Raw genomic sequence first — 23,120 nt, 5'->3', positions numbered from 1 at the left:
TTTTATTAATTTCTACACTTTGCTACCTACCTAAAGTGTATATGTGTATATGTACATATATATAAAATAAATTGTTAAAGGAGATATTCTTGCATAAGTCCTCTGTTTAGACCTCTAAAATCTTTGAGGTTAGAGAGTGTGCCTTGTGAATTTTCTGAAAGGTTGACTTGACCTGTCTTTGAAGGAAGCCCAAACCAGGAAGCAAAAGAGAGTGAGAGGAACAAAACTAACCAGAGCAGTGACGAGAAGGATTCTCAGTAGTTGTACGGACAATGAAAGCAAGTGAATAAGTGAGATAAAAGGTTTAAAACACAAGTACTAAAAAACAAATAGTTTGCACAGTACAAATATTCTTATCTAGGGAGAAAAAATTGGGAATGTTAGGAAATAAAAGCTAGTCTAATGGGATTAGAAATTTAGGATTAATTTTTATAAATCAGAGAAAAAAGAAAACATAAATTTCTACAGAGAGCTATAGATATATGCAGGAAAGAAATTGGAATCCTTACTACGGAGCTTCAGAAAAATGAAGGAAAAAGGAAGGAAAAGTTAAGGAGATGGATAGGGAAAAAAATGTGACAAAGCAGTGAAAAAAAAACAAGAAAGAAAAATATTGAGGGTGCAATATTTACAAAGACATTCCCATGATTTTTAATGACTAAAAGCCACAGATACATAAAATGTGAGAGAAAGGCAGAGTTGAGTCATTCCCACAGCTGGCTGCTGAAGGAAAGGCTGCAATGTTTCTTTATTATGACAATTGACCGGCCAGATAAATTATGATTCAGTAAGTTACAGGTGTGGGAAATGGAGTGGAAACATACAAGGGACTCAGCAAACTGTAAACCTGCATTGGCTTTATCAGTGGACTCGTGTTGAGTCCATCTACTTGATGAACATCCTTATCAGCCAGCAAATATAAATGACTTATGGGAATAATAGTTCAAGGAATAATGACACAGCTATATCTAGTATTCTTCTAAGATCTGGCTTATTAAATATTAAATATCAAAGCTGTAAATTATAGTAGCAGCTTTATATAACTAAATTAAATTCAAACAAAACCTAATTTCTTTAATCATTGGCTGTAATCCTCCAGGAACATATGCTATTAACTCAACTACAAATGGCACTGAAATTGTATGACTTCAGTTAGGTTATTTGATATCAAATTCTAATCCAGGGCACACTTCTCTGTAAATCTCCTATAGGGATTTTAATACTTCTACAATTATATTGGCTTCTTACAGAGTAATCTTTTCATGCTCTTATTTCTCACTCCTTTATCCAATTTCTTTTTTTCATACTCTTATTTCTCAGTCCTTTATCCAATTTCTTTTTATTTTTTCTCTCTTTTTTTCTCTCAGAGCATATTCTAGGTCAATTTTTCAAGACAAACTTCTGTGGAATTAAAAAAAATGATCCCAAATGATCACCAGAGTTAACATAACCTAAGATTCTGCACAGAGAAATAATTAAACTTAACTGGGAGTATTTATAGATCCAATTAACTGTCTATGGCCATTTATGTCGGGGCAAACCCAAAATAGTAAAAAAAAAAAGTGATCCATATAATTCAGCTCATTGTCCCCATGGCCAAATGTTTATATTGGAGTTTGCTCAGTGATGAAGTGTATTGTGTCTATTGCAATTATGAACAAATGGCTTAAGTGAATTTACTTTGTGCTCTTCTTGGACAAATGTTATCCATTTTTTGAATAGTCCATTATGGTCACAGACTAAATAATATATGATTAAGAATCTAAAATTGCTTAAAGTAAAAGATTTTGAGAAGGAGAGAATTAGTTCATCCTATGGGGATGTACACAGCAGTACACAGATGAGAATCCTGGCAAAAGTAGATGCCTGGGAAGTTTGGGCTTCTGCTCAGAAGCAGTGATGTAATGCATGGGGAGACTGCTGTTGATAGACACTTAGAAGAAGGAGAGTAATTAGTTCAGGTTTTAAGCCTAGATGTCAGCCTTCCTCAGCGTGAGGATGGGGCAGTCCAGGACTGCCTTGACTCCAACAAGATGGCAACTCAAGATAGTGGGCGTCAGCAAGAGATGGTTCCTTTCCCAGAGAGCAAGAGGTCATAACTATTCCCCTCTGCATCCAAAGGCTGAAAATTCTTACATGTTATTTTCTCCAGCTCAGACTTTCCCAGCCTTAAGGTTTTTCCAGACTCATTTTTGCTTGCCTATCTATATCTTCACTTGGAGGCCTAATAGGAAGATCAACATGAAGTCGGCTCCTCTTATAGTCAGGGTCTCATCACGGGATATCTGGCATCCTTGAAGGTTAACTTTTGTCTAAGCAGGCAAGTTTAATGAGAAAACAGTTTACAGAGGTGTGGGTAGAATTAATGGAGCCAATACATGATGCTGAAGCACCCAAGGACTGGTAACATTGGGAAGCTGTTATCTCCTTTAAGCCTACATGTAGGGACAAGGGCAAGGAGGCCAGAGAAAGACCTGAGCCACGGAACAGAGTCTACTTGATTGAAGCAGTAATCCCAGAAGGCAGTCACTGGCAGAAATGAGGTTAGACAGGAAGGGATCAGAGGGAATAAATTCTCCTAGTTTTCTTTCCTCCTGTCTCCTGCTGTTATCTCACATATATGCACATCTATGGAATATACACATTATCTATCTATCTATTGGGGTGGCCAAAAAGTTCGTTTGGGTTTTTCCGTAACATCTTATGGAAAAACCTGAACGAACTTTATGGCCAACCCAATATCTATCTATCTACCTACCTATCTATCTGTCCATCTATCTATCTATCTATCTATCCATCTATCTATCTATCTACCTATCTATATTGATCTCTTATCCATATAAATTATAGAGACAAATTCCTCATTCATATATATTTATATAAGCATGTATATATGTATGTATAAGTCAACTTTGGTCTATATTTTAAATAAACATAAGAATCAATGTCTGTACTAGTTACTGTAGATATCTAGGCTGGTTGATCTTTACATGCGGCAACTGGCTTTGAACTCTTACTTCTAATAGGGTCCCTCCAATGCCTAACAGCGGAGTGCCCAAAGGCTGAGTTCTCAACCCTCAACTCTTTCTCCTTATGTTCTATTCTCAGAATTCAACTATTGCCTTTATGCTACTGTGGGCTCTGACCTCAAGGCAAGTCATAATTCACAGGAACAGTATTTGATTGGGAGTGCAGAATTTAAAATGAGGTCTCTCTTGTGCTATGAAAAGGTGTAGAATTAAAAATTAAATAGACTCACTTTTGCCCTTTCTTGATGAAAACTGAAGCAACCCAAACAAAACAAACAAAAAAGAGAAAGGGAGCAGGTGGTCCATCAAGCTAGCAGTGAACGTCTAAATTACATTCTTAACACTAGCCTTGGTTTGCTCTGTAATCATAAGTCTTGATCGAGTGTGGTTTTAGTCATATTTAACTCCAATCTTCCCAGGTCTCTCCAGCTTATGGCTCTCCAGCTTACAGGAAAGTCACCAAAGGAGTCTTTCCTCGAGTCTCCGAGGGCCGACGGTTGTCAGGCATGATTGATACTTCCTCCAATCAGTGCTCTTGAGACAGACGATCATCTCCATAAGTGCCAGGACTGCACTTAGAGCTTCATCGCCACTTGCCTCGGACTCTCTGGTTCTCTTCTTTAAGACAGCAGGAAAACGCCTTTCCTTTCTCACCCCTATGCTTACAGGGGATGTCCCATGGTGGAGTGGCCTGGTTCCCTAGTGACAGCCGGTTGTAATACTCACCCAAAGCATATAGGTGACTCAGGGCTGGAGGAGTTACAGAACACCCAGGACCTCTCCTTCCTCCCCTACTTGGGCTGCTCGCCTGAGTCTGACTCACAGAGGCAGAATCCTTCATCCAGCTTGGTAAGTGATTTCTCTCAGGGGCCCTCCTACACTTTGTCTCCGAATTTAAACTCACAGCCTCCAACCCCAAGCCGCATCAGGCTACGTCCCTGCTGTGGATGAAATTCAAGTCCTTTGAGACTTACGGGTCCCACAGAAGCCTGGAGCGTGGCTAGGTCTACGAGTTTGGAATGTACAGAGTTGTGGGTGACTGTGGAAATGAAGGAATGAACAGCCTCTTTCTCTCTGAAGTCAGGAGAGCAAGTTTCAGCAGCCGTGTACAGTGTGGGGCTGGGAGGGGCGGAACGGCGGAAGGGGGTTAGAGAGGGAGCTCGAGGCGTGCAGGGAAGGGGACAGTCATCCGCCTTCCGTGCCAGCAGGTCTAAGCCTCAGCTCTGCCCTCAGGATTCCTTGATGGGTTTCTGTGGACAGCCACACTGAGGTTTCATTCCTTGTGATCAATTTTTAGCTTATTCCATTAAGGATATTTTCATCTGCGACTAAATTTTTCAGCTCTTAGTAGTTTGAGAAAATGGTAAAACTTGTCTTGAATGCCCTTGACTCAAAATTGGATTTGGTTGATTCATAAGAGACCATTTTTGAACTTAATCTCGAGTTTCTTATAAAAAGTACCACTGTCTATTAACCTACTCCGTACTGTTTCATCATTTATCACTCATTTTACCAACCCATCTTAGGGAATTTGTTGTTGTTGTTAGAAGGGCATCGATTTGATAGGAGTTAGTAACTTGGCAGGAGCTGTGTTGAGATACGATTTTTCTTAAGGCTCTATGGGAAACAAAGGCAGCATTGGTGTAATTCTTGGATCTTGGGCTTGTTAAACAATTCCTTTCTTTTTTCCCCTACATTGGGGATTTTTAAAAAATGCAGCAGTAAGAATTGCAGTCAATTTCATGCTCAATACAAAATGTTATGAACTGAAAAGTTCTGGAGGCTTCAAAGAAAAAAAAAAAAGGAACATACGGCTCATTTTAAAGGCATAAAGCTTACCTATTCCATTAGGTAACTTGGAGAGTATACCTTCAGCCATTGCTGCAAAGTCTCCACAATTTTCTGAAGTAAGTTACTCTTCAAACCACACTGCTTTTTAATAAAAAGAAAAGATGCCGTAGTCATGGTATTTGCTCAATATTTCTGCATTATCAATTTCTGACTCAGAAAGGAAAACAAAAAGCAAAAAACCCTTTAGTTTCCCCAAGGAAAGTCTGTACCAATCTATTTAATGAATCTATCATTGCGCCTACTGGAGAGTTTAGAAATAGTGTCAGAGAGAAATTGTGCTGCTTTTATTTACAGCTTCCTAGGTCATCTCCAAAAGCTATGAAGGCAGTACAGTGAAAAACTGAAACAGTGAGGGATGCCGTAGACCCCACTCTGCTTGGCTTTTCTTTAGGACTTACAGCATAAAGGTGGTATATTAACATTGAAAATATTTCAAGAGCTCTCTTCAACTTTGTCAAAAAAGTAGTTTTGCCCAAAGAATGAAAACCAACTCCTTACAAATATAGGGGCCTTGCCACAAATTAGGGTCCTAGAAGTTGTGTGATTAAACACACACATACACAGAGACACCAGACACTGTGTTTGTCAGTCTAGTTTATCTTCTAGGCATGCGTCGATTGCAAACTCCTTAGACCTAAATCAAATCTTCTACAACTCAGCAGGTAGCACAATGTCAAGACGTCAGGATAACCAGGCCATGGCATCTGCTAGCCCTGCTGACAGCCAAAGATGACAAGTGAAAAAGCATACACTCTCCCCAGTGAGGGAGGAGTAATCTCCAGGTAAGCCTATATGTATAGTTGGCTTTCTGCTAGAACCTCCAAATAAACTTTTTAAAATCAATGTTTTTTGTCATTACAGCCCTAAAGATTCAGAGGAAGAAGTCCCCTAGCCCCACCCTGGAACCTAGGTCTCTCGCTAGAATACTACCTGCATCTTTTCCCCATTGTGTCGCAAAGGCTCAGCATATGGTAAGCTTTCCATAAAATGGACTGACCTTCTCCTCTCTTTCCCAGTCATCCCCCTACTATTAGCAACTGTGCCATGCTACCCCTGAAACAGCATGGGAAGATTCAGCAATTTATAATTTATAATCCAGCCCTCAAAATATCAGGAAGGGTATTTTGGGTCTATGCCCAGCCTTGAAGTTTAACAGAATGGATTAGCACATGCAGACAATTATTGCACTGATATACTTTGAATAAATTCCCTCTTCTGTGATAGTAACAAACGTCCTCAGGTAGGGCTGTGGTCATTACATTAGTCAGCTCAGGACAAGATACCACATACTGGGTGGTTTAAACAACCGCCATTTATTTTCTCATAGTTCTGGAGGCTGAAAGTCTAAGATCAAGGTGTCTGCAGGGTTGGTTTCTAGGGAGGCCTCTCTTCCTGGCTTGTGGATGGACACCTTCTTGCTACGTCCTCATATGGGCTTTCCTCTGTGCATGCACAGATTGAGCTAGAGACCTCTGGTGTCTCTTCCTCTTCTTATAAGGACACCTGTTCTATCAGATTAAGGCCCTACCCTTATGACCTCATTTAACCCTAATCACCTTCTTAAAAGCCCTATTTCCAAACACAGTTACACTGGAGCTTAGGGCTTCAGTATACAAATTTTGAGGGAACACAATTCAGTCCATAACATTCCACCCTCATAGTACTTAAGTTATGACATATCAGTGAGAAGAGTAAATATCACTCAAGGGTTTTCCGTCCTCTTCTGGGAAAAGGTTTAGTGTGTTCTGGCTGTACACAGGACAATTGTGTCATGTTACGTATAAGGATGACATTGTTATTTACCTTATTTGGAGATTAAGTATGGCTTAAGGAGAAGTATATGGATGACAAGTTGACAAGAGATGGACTTGTGATGATTAATTTTGTGTGTCAATTTGACTGGACCATGGGGTGCCCAGATATTTGGTCAAACATTATTCTGGGTTTTTCTGTGCAGGTGTTTTGGGTTCAGATTAACATTTAAATTGGCAGACTGAGTACAACGGATTGCCCTCCATAATGTGGATGAGCCTCATCTAATCAGGTGAAGGCACGCATAGAACAAAAGGTTGATTCTTCTACAAAAAGGAGAGACTTCTCCTGCTTGAGAGCCTTCAGAGTGGAACCTCTGTTCTTCCTGGTTCTACAGCAGGCTGCCATTCTTCAGACTCCAACTGGGACACAGACTGCAGATTTTGGACGTGCCAGCCTCCGTAAGCACATGAATCAATTCTTTATAAGTAATACATACATATATAATACGTACATACATAAATCCCTTTTTTCCTGGAGAACTCTGACTAATGGTCATTCATGCATTTCAAAGGCTGGCTATCGCCCACTTGTCACTTAATCATGTACACACACATTTATTGTAAATGTTTCCTGTGTAGTCATGTTCACTTTTGTTGTTGCAAAATTTAGGAAGCAGACAATCCTAGCCAGAGTTCCCACAGTTCTATGACTCCTAATTTGAGTCAGAAATTTGAGTGGTTATAAAATATTCAGATGACTGCAAAATATTTCCTTAATTCTCTAACTTACCAGCTGCATGAACTACGTACGATGAATTATCTGCTCTGAAATCCAGTTCCTCATTTGGCAATGGGGATAAAAATACATCTCCTTTCTATACGGTGAGATCACTTTAGAATCTCATGGGATGACTCGTAAAAGCTCTTCTAAAGATACAAAGTGTCATCACATCACTGGCTGTATTACTATTACTGCATGACATGCATATGCATTTGTAACTGTGGGTTTATTTTGAATTAAAAATTCCCAAACCTCAGAAAACAGATCTTATCTCTTATCATGACAAACACCTTAGGTTAAATGAAGGATGGTTACTAAGTGGCTCATGTGCTGCTACCCTCCCTGCCCACTGCCCTGGCCAGTATCCAAAGTCTACCAGGGATGCACTTTACCACTGAGCTTGGGAAGAGCTTTAGAATCCTTCTAATGCCTTGTATTCCAGGCCGCCACTACCAGTGGACCTGAGTAGGCACACAAGTGGATACCTTGTTGTCATCTCTGAATTAGTTATTAATTAATCAATTCTGTGGGCCCTATGGACCTGCCAAAGGAATGTCTAGATTACTGTTAATTTATATAATACAACATAGATCTATGGAACATTGAGGAACATATGTGCAACCTTAATTGCTGCATTTAGCAGCCATCAACTTTGCAGCTGTGTCCCACAGCCTTTGTGACCTTTGTGTTTGGAAATACAGACATGTCTGCTCTCCTCTGCACATTTCTTTACAAATTCTGCAGGTCGTGGGAGCTGTCTTTGTAGAGGAGAGTTTTTTGAAAGGGAACAAGAAATCAGAGACACTGCGCCAAGAGAAGAAAATACGCTAAATTATCCACCTTCCTCACCAACCCTTACTCGCCTTCCTCCCCAACTAGAGGCACAACTAGTCCTTCTGGGGCTATTTTCCCAATTCTTCTTCAGATCACACAGAAAAAAACAGAGTTCTCTGATTAAAGTTAGCCTAAGGTTTTATGTTTCTTTTTTCACTGAGTCATACAAAAGAAACAAAACACATTCAGCTCAATCAAAATCTAACCAATCATATAGCGTTATTAAACATAGCATCGACCGAAAGAAAATAAGAACTCCTTGCCCAGGAAGGATGAATGCCAAGAACAGAGTAATTTTCTGGCTTTGTCTTTCATATCTATAAATTTTATTTTTGTGCAAGTCACTACGTTCCTGAATAGCTGTTGATGTTAAACATTGGGGGAAACTTACAAATGGGCAGTGAAATGCCTTAGGGATTACCAGATGTTAGCTAGCCACACTCCGTGAGAACCTTACTCACATCTGTTTTTGACCTCCAGAGTACATAAAACACTTTCTTTTCTCTACTCTTATTCAATCTCCTTATTTTTGTGGCCAAGTATATACTGGATGCAAAAACTTTTCAGACCAAAACTTGGCATGTGAACTCTTGATTTGGCTGCAGTTGGGTTACTACCAATTTGCAAAATAAAGTATGAATAATAATCCAAAAGCTGTAAGAGTGCAAGCAAAGTAAATCTTTACCATCTTATCAGGGAATATAAATCATTCTGGCACATACGTCAACCTTAATTTCTGTGTAAAAGTTCCAGATGTAGTTATGATTCTATTTTATAAACATAACCAACTTGTTAGGAATAATGAGAGCGAAAGACTCCATGGATCTCATGAATGGCCCTTCCTCATGAACACAATCTGAGCCCAGAGCCTTGGAATTCTATTGAGTTCACTTGACAATGCTGCCTCTATACAGGTTTTCCAAGTCTCTTTGTTCCTGTCCCTTAACTCAATTAAACGCCTTTTCCCTCTACTTATTTTCTGCCATGTACATGCCTCCTCTTGACCTACAAACAATAGATTAGCCTTTTGGGGTGCAATCAGGGCCAAAAAGGGAATTTTTTTTAGAACACATATCTGCAGTAATGATTTAGGATACCAACCTCCACTCTTTTTTTGTATTTCAAAGTAGGCTTCAACATGAAACTCTTGCTATGGGTTTTTTCAAACCTAAGCTGTTGGTCATATCAGACTACCACTGATGCTCTACCTGCCTGGCACCTGGGCATCACCACCTCTCTCTGTCCACTGTGTGCAGGTCTTGCATAGACTGGTCAGACCACCTAGGATTCTCAGCCACAGTCAAAGTTGGCTCTCCTTTATTAGGTACCACTTACTGTGGTCCAGGTGCATTACCTTCTCCAGTGCCACAACAGCCTGTTAGAGCAGAACTCTTAGAATGAGGAAAGGGAGGCCTAGATTCATGTACTTGCCTGTAGTCACATAGTTAGGTCACTTGGTACCTAAGCCCTTCACCGGGAGCTGCTTCTTTCCTGGCCGTATTAGAAGCATCAATTCTGACCATTCCTCCCATTTCTGCAATCCTGGTCATTGAACAAAAGGTGTCGCCACCCCATCTCCTCTCCTTGGTGTTTTCTTTATCCCCTACTGTTCTTCAGTTCTGTAGCCCTGAACAATCCCAACCCCCCAGGTGCATTCTCCTGGCACCCCATCGAGCTTTTGACTTCAGCTAAGTGTCATCCTCTGTCAATGTCATCTGGGTTGAACATCTTCTGCCTCTCTTAAACCTCCAGACATCTCCCTTCTTTACTCAGAAGCTTGACACATGGATTGGTTTTCTTTTCTAACAAGTTTAGTTTTAAGAGACTGTGACTTTCTCTATTCTTACAGGACCATTGGCTTTCATGTCGCCTTTATTTTCTTCCAGTCTGATGACTTCCTCCGTTCCCTTTTTGCCCTGCCCATGACCTTTACAGCTGAGGTCCGAACAGCAAATATTCACCATCCTTGGTTCTCTTAGATCCCCACACTCTGCTGACCCTGTCTGGGAAAACTGAACCCGCGATGAAGGCTACAGCCTACTTTCTCTGTACTCTCTACAGCTGGACAGTTGAAGGCTGCCAGAGGAAGCTGCATATTCCTGTATGTTGGTGCTAATGCTAGCTTGGCATGTTCATTAACCCTTTACTTGCCTTGGATTAGTGTCCACTCTCTTCTCCCTCAGATACAGGCCCAAGGCTTTACCACACTCCTAAAGATCCCCACCCAGCGCCCTGCCCTCACTGTCAGCACACGGCCTCACGCCCTACTTCACTGTGGTGACGGCTCCTCCGAGCCTGATCTCTGTCAACTTCCCGTCTCCTTTCAGATTTTGCCTTATCTAAATCCACATGCTTCCTTCCCTCCTTGCAATCTCAGAGGACAGGAAGTCTCTTCTGCCTGGAATCCCTTCCCCCATCTCTCCATTTGGCTAACTCCTCACTCCTCCCTTAAGGCATCTCAGATGGTCACTCTTCCAAGACGGGCTCCGTCGAGCCGGTCCCACAGTTGGGTCAGGTGACTCCCATGTACCTTGGTGCTTCTGACGTGCTAGTGTAAAGCTGCTTAGGTGTGTGCTGCCTGGACCAGGCTGGGGAGGTCCCCAAGGTCAAAGACCTGACCCTGCTCACCTTTAAATCCTCAGTGGAGAGCAGGCCTGTCACTTACAAGGGACACAGTTTTACTGATTTGTTTCTGTTATCAACTTCCTTCCTTAACTGAGCTGGATGTGTTTCCGTAACAGTCTAGACAAAAAAACCAAAACAATCCCCCCTCCCAAAAAAACCCCACCAGACTAACAGACTCAATAAGGACATCCTATGCGTTTACATCTCATTTCTATTAAAAAGAAAGATTTTCTAGATAATGCAGTATATAACATATATCATGTGTGTGTGTATATATATATATGTTTATACATATACACATACATATTCATAATTTTTCCAGTACTTTATGTGCAATAAAAAATATCTTTTGTTTGCCATGCTTAACACTATTATAAACTTTAAATAAGTCCCCTGCCCATGCTGGGCCTCAGTTTGCAAAGTGAGGAGGCCGGACTTAGTAAGCTCAGTGAACTCTTCAGTAATGAGATGATTGTTTGATGACAATGAGAATCAAGCAGAGACTCTAGGCCTGGGCGACAGCAGAAAAATAATTGACTCTGCTATTCTAAAAGTATTTTCAGGGCTTCCCTGGTGGTGCAGTGGTTGAGAACCTGCCTGCTAATGCAGGGGACATGGGTTCGAGCCCTGGTCTGGGAAGATCCCACATGCCGCGGAGCAGCTGGGCCCGTGAGCCACAACTAGTGAGCCTGTGCGTCTGGAGTCTGTGCTCCGCAACAAGAGAAGCCACGATAGTGAGAGGCCCGCACGCCGCTATGAAGGGTGGTCCCCGCTTGCCACAACTAGAGAAAGCCCTCGCACAGAAACGAAGACCCAACGCAGCCAAAAATAAATAAATAAATAAATAAATTTAAAGTATTTTCAAATTATCACATAATTATTTCCTTACCTGACATTTCTAAAGTGAGCTTTTGAATTTATAAGCTGCTTTCAAATTAAATGAAATAATCAGATAAATTCTTATATTAGTATATCAATTTCCTTTTTGAAAATACACTTTTAAATTTTATAATAATTTTAGATTTACGTAAAGTTTGCAAAGATAGTGCAGACAGTTTCTATATACCCCTCATCTGGTTTCCCTCTTGTTAATATCTTACATTACTACCAACTAAACTCTAGACATCATTTGGACTTCACTAACTTTCCACTGTCCTTTTTCTGTTCCAGTATCTCAATGAGGACACCACATTCATTCATCATGTCTCATTAATTTCCTGTGGGCTGTGAGAGTTTCTCAGTCTTTGCTTGTTTTTCATGACCTTGATGGTTTCGAGAAGTACTGGTAGGGTATCCTGCAAAATGTCCCTCAATTTGAGTTTGTCTGATGTTTTTCTCATGGTTAGACTGGGGTTATGGGTTTTGGGGAGGAAGACCACAGAGATACAGTGCTATTCTCATCACATCATATCAAGGGAATGTACACCAACATGACTTATCACTGTAATGTGAACCTTAACCTCAGTGTCCTTTTATGGAGCAATTTCATATTCGTTACCTCATGTGACTCTTTTAAGGATCATGGCATACACAAGCCTGGCATCCCCAGCTCCATTTTACAAAGGAAGACCCTGAGTTGGGGGTTGGAGCCAAGGCATTATGACTGTCACCCTATCAATCTCTCCCTAGCCCCCTGACGATCTCTTCTAATTCAGACCTAAAAGAAGCATTTATAAGAAGCATCTTACGATGCTTTCCTGTATACATTCATTTTAGTGCTCCTGTGGTTAAGAATTTTCATGATTAAATGCTACATGGTATCTTCACGACTACAGCTATAATCCTAGGCTTATAATCCTAGGCTTATTTGGACAGATCCAAAATGGATCAACATGTCCAATCAACCAATCAAGTAACCAACTAATCATGATTTAAATTCACATTTGGAATGAACTTTCTTTTTTCAAATGGATTACTTGGTGTTTGATAGTCATACTTTATTTTCTGAAAGATTCAAGCTTTCTTACCAGACCCCAAAAATCTTTAAAAGAAAGTTGTTTCTTCATCTGTAAAATAGGCTTGTGATTTACACAAGTGCTACTTAACCCATAGATTTATATCCTCATTTTGCAAATGAGAAAACTGAGGCTCAGCAAGATAAAGAAACACCAAAGTTTACACAGGTCATATTCTTGAAGCATTTACTTTCCTAGGGCTGCCATAATAAAATACCACAGACTGGCTTAAAGAACGGATATTTGGGACTTCCCTAGTGGTCCAGTGGTTAAGACTCGATGCTCCCAATGCAGGGGGCCCGGCTTTAATCCCTGGTCAGGGAACTAGATCCCACATGCCTCAACTGAAATATCCTGCATGCCTCAATGAAGATCCTGCACGTGGAAACAAAGATCTCACATGTGCCAACTAAGACCTGGCAGAGCCAAATAAATTTTATAAATAAATAAATATTTTAAAAAAAAAGAACAGATATTTACTTTCTCACAGTCCTAGATCACAGAGAGCAGTTTGCTTCTGTCTGAGGCCTCTCTCCTTGGCTTGCAGACAGCCGCCTTCTCGCTGAATCCTCACATGGCCTTTCCTCTGTGCATGTGCACTCCTGCTGTCTCTGTGCACCCAAATTTCCTCTTTTTATAAGGACACCATTCAAATTGAATTAGGACCCACCTTAATGGCTGCATTTTAATTTAATCACCTCTTTAAAGACCTTATCTTGAAATCCACTTACATTCTGAGTTACAGTACTAGGGGTTGGGACTTTAACATATGGATACTGGGAGAACATAATTCAGCCCATAACAGGAACTGTGACTCAAACCCAACCTGCATGACTCCCAAGCCAAAATCTTAACTATTTAGCTATCCTGGGAGATGACTCTTACACCTTCAGGGTAGTAAAACCACCAGCATTTTTAGACTTACTTATCATCACAGCCAATCATGCAGTGTTTCCACTGATCTGTGATCTCCCTCCATGTGCTAGAATGAAGCACTGAGCTCATACCAATAACATTTACTACTTTATTATTTACCCCATCATTTACAAGCAGCTGGCCTTAGAAGAGGACTCAGCTATGATGCCAGCTGGGGAATAACATATTTCTGTTTTGGGGTGTTGCTTATTCAGCCCTCACTCGTATCTTCATGTATTTATTCAACAAATATTTACTTGAGTGCTTGCTATAATTTGGGCATTTTTCTAAGCACTTTAGAAATATCAGTCAATTTAATCCTCATAATACATGAAAGTATTATCATTACTCTTATCTTACAGATGAGAAACCAAGATTCAAAGAGGTTAAGCAACTTGCTAGTCACTTAAGAGGTGGTGACAAGGCTTGAAGAAGGCAACTTGAAGGCAGCCTCACTCCAGACCCTTTGCCTATATACTTCAGATTTCTCTTCCTTGCTAGCTGTTAAAGTGTCTGAAGATTGATAATTACCTCTGACTTTTCCTTTTTTAAAACTAAGAGTAATTATTACAGTTATTAGTAACTTAGCAAAGATCTGTTTTTCCTCTACTATTATATATAATGTGAAATAGTTGCAATTGGAGTTCCTATTTAATCCTTATGTTTCAGAACAGTAAATATATCTGTGAGTTTTCTGGTTCAAATTTGTGATCTAGCAGCTAAGACTTCACCTTTGAAATAACAGAAGAGATTTTTAAAGCCAGAAAGGATGCAATTAAAACAGTGCTAGAAAGCATGGGGGGACAGACCAGGCATTTTGAGGAATTTGAGGAAGATAGAATACAGATAGGATAGGGTCAATGGAGAAAGTAGAGCAGAAGAAAACAGCCTAAGAGAACAGAGGTGAGCACAGCTCTTTCCATGAGAGCTTCTAAGAAGCTAAAGTCATACCAGCAAGTGTAAAGAGCAGCTGTGCTCAAGGTATTTATTCAATAACTATATTCAGACCGTCTATATTGGGGACCATCGCTACTCCTTACCTAGAGCCCTCAATGATCTCGAGTTAAAATCTGAGAAGTGTTCTTTAAAGAAAGAGGGGGGTGGGCTGGGTGAGACTCCTAGTAAGGGTGTAAAGAGAATCAGAACACTCTTGGGGGTGGATGTGGCTCTTGCAGCAGCCAGGGCTGGGGGATGGGGTAGAGGAGAGAAGTCAAGGCAGCTCTACCAAGGCCTGAGTGAGACGCACTAAGCACTAGCTCTCAGAGGCTCAGGGGAGCCCTCCTTACACTGACACCACTGCCTGCTTCTGTGTGTGTGCGTGTGTGTGTCAGTGATGTCTGAATAGGATCAAAATGGGGCTATGGGAGAAATGAACATTATTAGGAGGTTGTGGCTTTTGAGACCAACCTGCAACTTTGGCGGCTCTGGATGCAGACATGACTTTGGATTGCATCACTATTGGGAGGCCATAGGTGGGACCGTAATTACATGCACACTATTTGGATAGTATCAGGCAGGGACATCCCTAGCACTGCAGGTGTAGGAGATTTTTTTAATTGCTCAATGCTTTTTTCTTTTTTAAAGATTATTGGACCATTGGCTTGAAGGTTTCAAAGTATGTTTCAAAGCTTCCAGTTTTCTAAAACGGGTTTAGGAGAAAATTAAAAAGAACTAACCTTAAAGTGCTCGTTAATGACAGTTTTGTTTTTCAGATCCAGAGACAACAGAACCTATACTGAACCTAAACCTTCAAAACAGAGAAAAACAAAGATGTGGGGAAGATGTCAGATTGACCTTTCTTTTTTGTTAACCTCTTCCCCTGGAGAGTCCTTCTCAGGAGACCTAAGAAAGAGAAAAGCAACCCCCTAAAGCAGGCAACTGGTCTGGCACTGTCAGCCAGGTCTCGGTCTCCTCCTGGCGCACACAAAAATTTCACGGCACGTCCACATCAAGCAAGGCCACTCTGTGAGCGTGATGGATCAAGACAAAAAATAGGACCACTCTACAATCATGTCTGAACACAGACGAAACATGAACGTTGTCCAAACCACAACAATGACCAAGCATTCCCCACCTATCTAAATTAGCTTTAAGACACTCAATTGTAGAATTACTAACTCTACTTCCTGACAGCATCCAATTTAGAGTGAAGCCCCCCCTTCTTCAGCCCTCTTTAAAATCACCTAACACAAGCCCAGTCCTTTCTAGTAAGTCTTTTCTAACCTTTCTGACAGCTTCTTAGTGAGACACCCCACAGTTCTCCATGGAGTGTGTACTCCCTCCCTAAAAACGTAATAAAACCAACTTGTTCAGCAATAGATGTGTTCCTGGTGGTTTCGGGGTGGGGGATTTTGACAGGTCTTCGGAAGGTCAAGTTTCTCTCTGCACTTTTATTATTACTTGTCTCAGATCATCAAAGAGCAGCTCCCCTGGACTAAGTTTCGTGGTCCAGGCAGTAATTGCCAAGGTTTACCAAGCTCTTAGGACGTGCCAGGAACTTTATATGAATTAACTCATTTTATACTCACAATGGCCCTACGAGTCGAGAGGCTTAGTACCCCATTTATAGATGAGGAAACTGAGGTACAAAGGTTACACACAACTAGATGGCTGAGCCAGGAGTCCAGGACAGCCATCTGACCCAGTGCTAGGGCTCCAATGTCCACACCATGCTGCTTCCCGCTGTACAGAATCACTGCTGTACAGTCACTGGTCACTGTGCCATCAGCCTACACTGAAGGGCGCTATAATAAACAGCCCCAAGATATCACTGCTAGGTTTCCTGTAAGATATGGAAGAATGCAGACCCACAGGAAAAAAAAGTCTCCTTAATCACAGCACCAGAAATAACTGAGTTTCTTTTAAGTAACTGGATTTTTTTTCACCTAATGAAGACAGTAATTGTATAATTCACAGATTTCAACCTATTTAAGACAGGTATGGGATGATTTTAGACTGAATAAACCTAAGCAAGAAAGATATTCTCTTTGAGTTTTACTTTCCATTTTACTAATGTGGTCAAGAGAGCATTCCTGCTTGGTAGTAAGAGACCTAGCTTTTTTTTTGGGCCGCCTCTCGAGGCATGGGGGACCTCAGTTCCCTCATCAGGGATGGAACAGAGCCCCCCTGCAGTGGAAGCGCAGAGTCTTAACCACTGGACCACCAGGAAAGTCCCAGGACTAGCATTTCTTTATTTTCCCAGGTTGAGGTACAGAGGCTTGGAAGGTAATAATTAATATCTAGCAAGATCTCAATAACTTAGCTTCATTTTATTCTATTTATTTTTGGCAATTACCTTCCATTTATAGCCTACTACACTGATTTTCTATTTACAAGTGATAAAAAGATTTCTTTAAAAATTATTTCAGTAAAAATTTGAGTCCGTTTAAGGAAAAATGTTAAGTAAATAGTGGTACAGGTGGTAGGAGACCCAACAAGGAAAGAAAAATCATGAAGGTGCTTTGGGAAACGCTGACTTAGGTTCCCTCTTTGCCTTGGATGCTGGCAAGTCGGAGTTTACTTCATGAGTCATTGATGTCAAGCGTACAGTTCCCCACTCCACGAGTTTCTCCGTCTAACCTAAACCTAGCTTTATCTTCTGTCTCCTCTTCACTGTCCCCTCTGCCCTCTTGTCTTGCCACCCCACTTCCTTGCAGAAAAAATAGTGGCGGGGATGGGGGAGACATAATAAAGACTATCTCTTTGCTTTAATAACACCTTGTCCAAACAGTGGAAGTGACCCGGGCTACCCGTCCCCTAAGGGAGGGGGCAGGGAGCTCTGGGAAAGCCCAGGGCGCCTCATTTCCTCTAGTCTGGGGAAGTTTTAATTCTTCAAACTGGGCTGGAACCGTATTTCTAAACCTGCCTGCGCAGCAGATTCTCCGGCTCTCCTGCGTCCCATCTCAGAGTCACCATGAGAGCCTGTTCCTGCAAGAAGTGTGAGTGAATTAAAGTACTTCAGTGGAAAAGGAAGGGAACCCCCCAGCCCCCGACGCCCCTCTCCCCCTTTCTGGCTATGCAGCCCCACGACCTTCAGTCCGCCTCCCTCTTTGCAATTCCTCGGAGCGGCGAGGTTCTCGAGGACCCCACGGAGGCCGGGCAGCGGGGGGTCGAGGGCAGGGACGCAGAGAGGCCTCCCCACTCCCCGGGATTGGGAGGGGGATGGGCAAGCGCGGGAGGATAACCCCTGGGAGCCCAAGCAGCGCAACACCAGACGCCCCGGAAAGCCCGAAAAGCGGGGCGCAGAATCTCCTCTCTCTCAAGAGTTCTCAGGAAGTTTGGGGGAGGGGCGCTCCGCTCGCTGCTGTTCGCGGGAGGGTGAGGGAGGACGACAGCAGCGGCAGGTCTCGAGCTGTCACGTCCCGCCCTCGGGCGGGCTCGGCGGCTCCCGGCGGCGGGGTCTGCGGGGCGCGGGCGCGGGGCGCGGGCAGAGCGCGCCGGGCGGCATGGAGGGGCTGGTCCTGCTCAACGCCCTGGCCACCCGGCTGCTCTTCGTGCTGCACTCGCTGGTTGGAGTCTGGCGAGTGACCGAGGTGAAGAAGGAGCCGTGGTACTGGCTGCTGGCGCTGCTCAACGTCTTGCTTTTTCTGGAGACGGCGCTGACCCTCAAATTCAAGCGCGGCAGAGGCTACAAATGGTGAGCGCACCCTGGGTGAGGGAGGCCACGCCGAGTCCCCGGGTGCCGTCCCCTGCGGCACTATCAGGCGGCCCAAGAGCCCGTCTCCCCGACGATTCTTTACTGGGATGCGGACGCCCTTTGTCCTCGCTGGGAGCGTCGAAGGAGCGCGGGATGCTTGGGCGTCGCTTGGACACAACGGAGCGCCCCAGGGCAACACGGGGAAGGCTCCAGTTGCAGCCACGCGCCACCCAACCCCAGGTCTGGCAACTCGAAAGATGGGAAGAAAGAAGGGAAGCGCTTGCATGCTCTGCAGAAAGTGCTCCAAAGTGGGAGAGTAGTGGGGCGACGGGGGTGGCATGTGCTTTGCGTTCTGAATTTGGGGTGTGGGTGTGCACGGCTTAGCCTGAATGCATGCAGTTATGGGAATGCCCTTCGCCGGGCATCAGCGACTTGTGTAAGGGCTTGTGCACATCGGGCAGCGCTGGGGGGCACCGCTTCCCGGGGTGAGAAGCCACTCGCAGCACGTCTGTGGTTTCAGCCGCTTCGCCGCAAACCAGCCCCGGCATGGCACTAGCTTCAGGTGTCCTCCGGGCTTGGGTGCTTCCGAGCCTTGGTTAATGGTCAGCCCATCTGGTCAAATGTGTCATTTCTTGCTTGTTTCAAACAGTCTGCTTAGTTTCACTTAGATTTGTTCTATATCACCTTAGGAAGTTACCTTAGATATGAATGTGTGATTTTGACATTGGTTTCACTTAACCTGCTTAGATTCATCTTAATTTGCTCTAACTTGTACTAAGATGGTACTTTTGAGATGAATGTGCATTTCTGAGCTTGTTTGCTCATATAAAGTTTATATAGCATTTACAACGTTAAAAAAAAAAAGATGGGTTATGATGCTGGTGAAGGTACTAGCAGGCAGTGGTTCAGCCTTCACCTCAACGTGCCAAACTGCAGACTCTGCTGTGATGTTTTATTTCCTCCCCAAAGACTTGGATGGCAATCAGAGAATTGAGAAAAAGATTCCCTGCCATTTACAAAGAGCCTCTACCGCTATGGCTCCACTCCCAGGAAATTTTCAGCCCAAACTTATCTGAGTTAGGCCTCTTTCTGTATTATTTTTTAAAACAATGAGTCTGTGTTTTCATGTATGCCATATTTAAGAAGAATACCGACTGCTATGAGATAGAGGAAAATACTGTTAGCCAATTCAAGAATTATATACATGATGGCATATTAAGAAAAAACCTCTCTGGACAGTTTTACATATTAAACTACAAAAGGCTGTGTATTTCACGACAATCCAAGGGAGAGAATGTGTTGTCTCTTAAAATCATGTGAGTCTTGCTTAAATTTTCCACTGTCGAAAAATTTCTAGAATTATCAATGAAGAAATTATTCAAGTAGAATCTTAATTTAATACAACAAGGATTGGAGCAATGTCACTGCCCCTCCCCCCGTTAACAGCTTATCAAGCAAGAGAGATCTGAGGAGCTTTTCAGTATGCCTTTCGGAAATCTCAAAGAAAAATAGTATTAGTTCCCCAAGTAAGCCTTATGGTTAAAGAAACAAAAGGGAGAAAAGTGTTCACCCAGCAAGCAGATTACATGAGATTGATTTAGTTTTTACTGAGTGGCTTTAACGTGCTAGGGTAAAAAATATCTTCAGTAACATGAGGATGAAGTCTGAGGCTTAAATATGTTCCATGGAAAGTAGGCCTGCCACCAGCCTTCATCAGAGCTTCTGGGAGAAATGTCAACCTCAGAAGAGGCACCAGCTCAACTGGCCCTGAAATATCCTCCTTCTTCTCCAAGAGTGAGGGCTTAGCTCACATTAAGTCAAAATTCCATGCCAGGGCTTCCCTGGTGGCGCAGTGGTTGAGAGTCCGCCTGCCGATGCAGGGGACACGGGTTCGTGCCCCGGTCCGGGAAGATCCCACATGCTGCGGAGCGGCTGGGCCCATGAGCCACGGCCACTGGGCCTGCGCATCCAGAGCCTGTGCTCTGCAATGGAAGAGGCCACAACAGTGAGAGGCCTGCGTACGCCCCGCCGCCAAAAAAAAAAAAAAAATTCCAAGCCAGTTGTGTAGAAATACTGTAGGCAATGGAACCTTCATGTCCGTATCACCACTGACCGCTGATTGACTCAGATTGACATGTAACTTAAAACTGAGAGAGGAAAAAACTGGGCCAAAAACTGGTGATGGTCAATATGGCAAATTAAACAGGAAACTGGGGACATGTTTGTATATAGAGCATGGATTCAAAATCAGACAGATAATGGAGTAAAAATCTGGGCTTTCCTACTTACTTGCTGTGAGGCACTGAATAAGTTACTTAACCTTTTTGAGTCTCAGTTTCCTCATCTATAAATACTTATCTCATAGGTTGTTATGAATTAAATGAAATAATATATGTTGATGATCAATGAATACAAAAGAAATGGTCTTTTCTAGATCCTAGAGTTTTTCTTATTTTTCTTCTTATTAAAAAATATTCTGTGTCCAGTGGACATATTTTCTGTCTGTAAAAGTCAAAAAACTTTACTTGAGAGACTGGCCAATAAACCATTGATTCAGAGCCAAAAAGCAGAAAATAATTCTCATCTTTATTTCAGAACAGGCCCATGATGTATATTGTATATTATAGCACTAATTGAAAAAAATTTTGGCTGGCTCAATATCAAGACTATATTTGAGAGTTAGCAAAAAAAAAAAAAAATCCTTGATAGACTTGGCTATTATAAAATTTCAGGAACAAATGAGTCTTTGTAAAATGATCTAAACAGAAATGTGATTAGTAATTCTTTGTTCTATTGATGTTACCAAATAAAACCAAGTCCACAAATATCGTCATTTTCGTGATGGACAAAGGTCACATGCTGTTCTTTTATAAGTTTGAGAAAAAAATCAGAAAGTGGAATGCTAAAAAAATATAGAAAATAATCCCAGATATAACATGGTGACACTTAAAAAGGGTTTGATTTGGGACATACTTCATTTCTGGATTGAAGTTTTCTGAGTAAGGCAAAGCATAATTTTTTGTTGTTTTTGAATGTTAAAAAAAGTTGTCATTAGAAAATCAAGGCTGATGGAATAAAAAAAAGATAAAGTAAAAATGATGGCAGTATCTGTACCTCTAAGTAGGAAAATGTTACTACAGAGATCTTTATGTAGATCTACATAATATAAAGGTATCTGTATCTTTTTTTTTGGCTGAGTTGGGTCTTCGTTGCTGCGCGTGGGCTTTCTCTAGTTGCGGCGAGCGGGGGCTACTCTTTGTTGCGGTGCGCGGGCTTCTCATTGTGGTGGCTTCTCTTGTTGCACAGCACGGGCTCTAGGTGCATGGGCTTCAGTAGTTGCAGCACATGGACTCAGTAGTTGCAGCATGCAGGCCCTAGAGTGCATGGGCTTCAGTAGTTGTGGAGCATGGGCTCTAGAGCACAGGCTCAGTAGTTGTGGCACACGGGCTTAGTTGCTCCGTGGCATGCGGGATCTTCCTGGACCAGGGATCAAACCAGTGTCCCCTGCATTGGCAGGCGGATTCTTAACCACCGTACCACCAAGGAAGTCCGTATATATGTATCTTTCGATCCATTGGTCTTACATTTTTGACTCTACCCTATAGAACCAAAAGTACCCATATGCAAAGACATACATACAAAAATACTAATTTTCATCTTGTTAGTGGAAAATAAAGCTAAAAGCAACCTGATTATTCACCAATAGATTGGTTGAAAAATTGTAATATACCCATACTATAGAATATTTTGCTGGTATTAAAAATAATGAGCTAGATTTTATCTATTGACTTTGAGGGATGTCCATGATATGTTGTCAGAAGAATAAAGTTACAGACTTATGTATATTATGGCCTCAATTTTTTAAAAAACAGACTTGTCAAAGAACTACCCTCTGTATCAACTGAATACATTGTCTATTTACTAGTCAAGAAGAAGAAGGAGGGGGAGAGGAGGAGGAGGAGAGGGAGGTGGGGAGGAAGGAGAAGAGAATGAGAAGAAGAAGAAGAAGAAAAAGGAGAAGAGAAAGAAGAAGAAGGAGGAGGAGGAAGAAGGACAACCCTCTCATACTGAAAATCAATCAATCAATCAATCAAGGCCTGAATGGTGGGCTAAACTCTGTTTACACATGAAGTGAAAATTTCTTTTCTGGAGTATCAGATCCATGAAACTCCTTTAGACTGCTCTGGGCTAGTTTGAACATTGTTCTTTTTATTAAAATTTGCACCTGGCCCCAAATAAATCAAATCTATAGAAATCATGGTGCAATAAACAGAGCTATAGAGGAAAATGTGAAAAAAATTTCTTGAAACGTAGCAAACATATTACACTTGTCCAAAGAATGTTTCTTTAGCTATTCTTTGGATAGGAAAAATGGAACTAGAGCTGCTGAGCTCAGCTGTCCAGGGACAGGCAACATTACATCAACACTAAGAACTTGCCAGTTGGAGGAGGTTAATTTGTTGGAATCCTATAGAATAAGGAGGGTAAGCCAATGACACATTCCTTGCTAAGTCCAACAAATGTGTGCTGGTGGAATTTGGCCCTTTTCCCCTAGTATTTATGAATTTCATCTGCTATTCACTTATATTTCATTAAGATGAAAATTAGTATCACTGATTTATTTTTTCTTGATTTTGTTTTCTGTTGTCTGGGCAAAAACCGAAGGATCTGTGAATTACCATTTAGGTACAGTCAAACAGAAGATAAGATTTCCAGTTGCTTTCTAGCTAATACTGATAA

The 23,120-nt window shown here is 42.0% G+C and overlaps 1 protein-coding gene and 1 long non-coding RNA gene across 8 annotated transcripts in view; both read left to right on the top strand.

Moving 5' to 3' along the window:
- The first annotated feature begins 3,817 nt into the window (after positions 1 to 3,817).
- Positions 3,818 to 15,992, top strand: LOC102988178 (uncharacterized). 6 transcript variants are annotated; one of them, XR_008616224.1, is made up of 5 exons: positions 3,818 to 3,878; positions 5,543 to 5,662; positions 5,742 to 5,851; positions 6,838 to 7,093; positions 15,457 to 15,992. It is a non-coding gene; the product is annotated as an uncharacterized lncRNA (long non-coding RNA). The 6 variants fall into 6 exon arrangements; XR_448175.4 differs by having other exon boundaries at positions 3,848 to 3,878; positions 5,540 to 5,662; XR_008616223.1 differs by lacking the exon at positions 3,818 to 3,878 and adding an exon at positions 4,824 to 4,936 and having other exon boundaries at positions 5,540 to 5,662; positions 15,444 to 15,992.
- A 2,116-nt stretch (positions 15,993 to 18,108) lies between these two features.
- Positions 18,109 to 23,120, top strand: part of TMEM26 (transmembrane protein 26) — a 44,868-nt gene continuing 39,856 nt past the window's right edge. The window contains exon 1 of one of the 2 annotated variants that reach the window (XM_007113697.2): positions 18,109 to 18,380. In XM_007113697.2, the coding sequence (XP_007113759.1) occupies positions 18,190 to 18,380 (191 nt within the window). In that variant the 5' untranslated portion in view covers positions 18,109 to 18,189. The remainder of the gene's footprint in view (positions 18,381 to 23,120) is intronic. The other variant, XM_055081240.1, reaches the window with a different exon arrangement.

This window comes from Physeter macrocephalus, chromosome 20 (genome assembly GCF_002837175.3).
Source record: "Physeter macrocephalus isolate SW-GA chromosome 20, ASM283717v5, whole genome shotgun sequence".
NCBI lineage: Eukaryota > Metazoa > Chordata > Mammalia > Artiodactyla > Physeteridae > Physeter > Physeter macrocephalus.
Note: the sequence above shows the minus strand (reverse complement) of the source record. Positions and strands in the feature narration are given on the sequence as shown.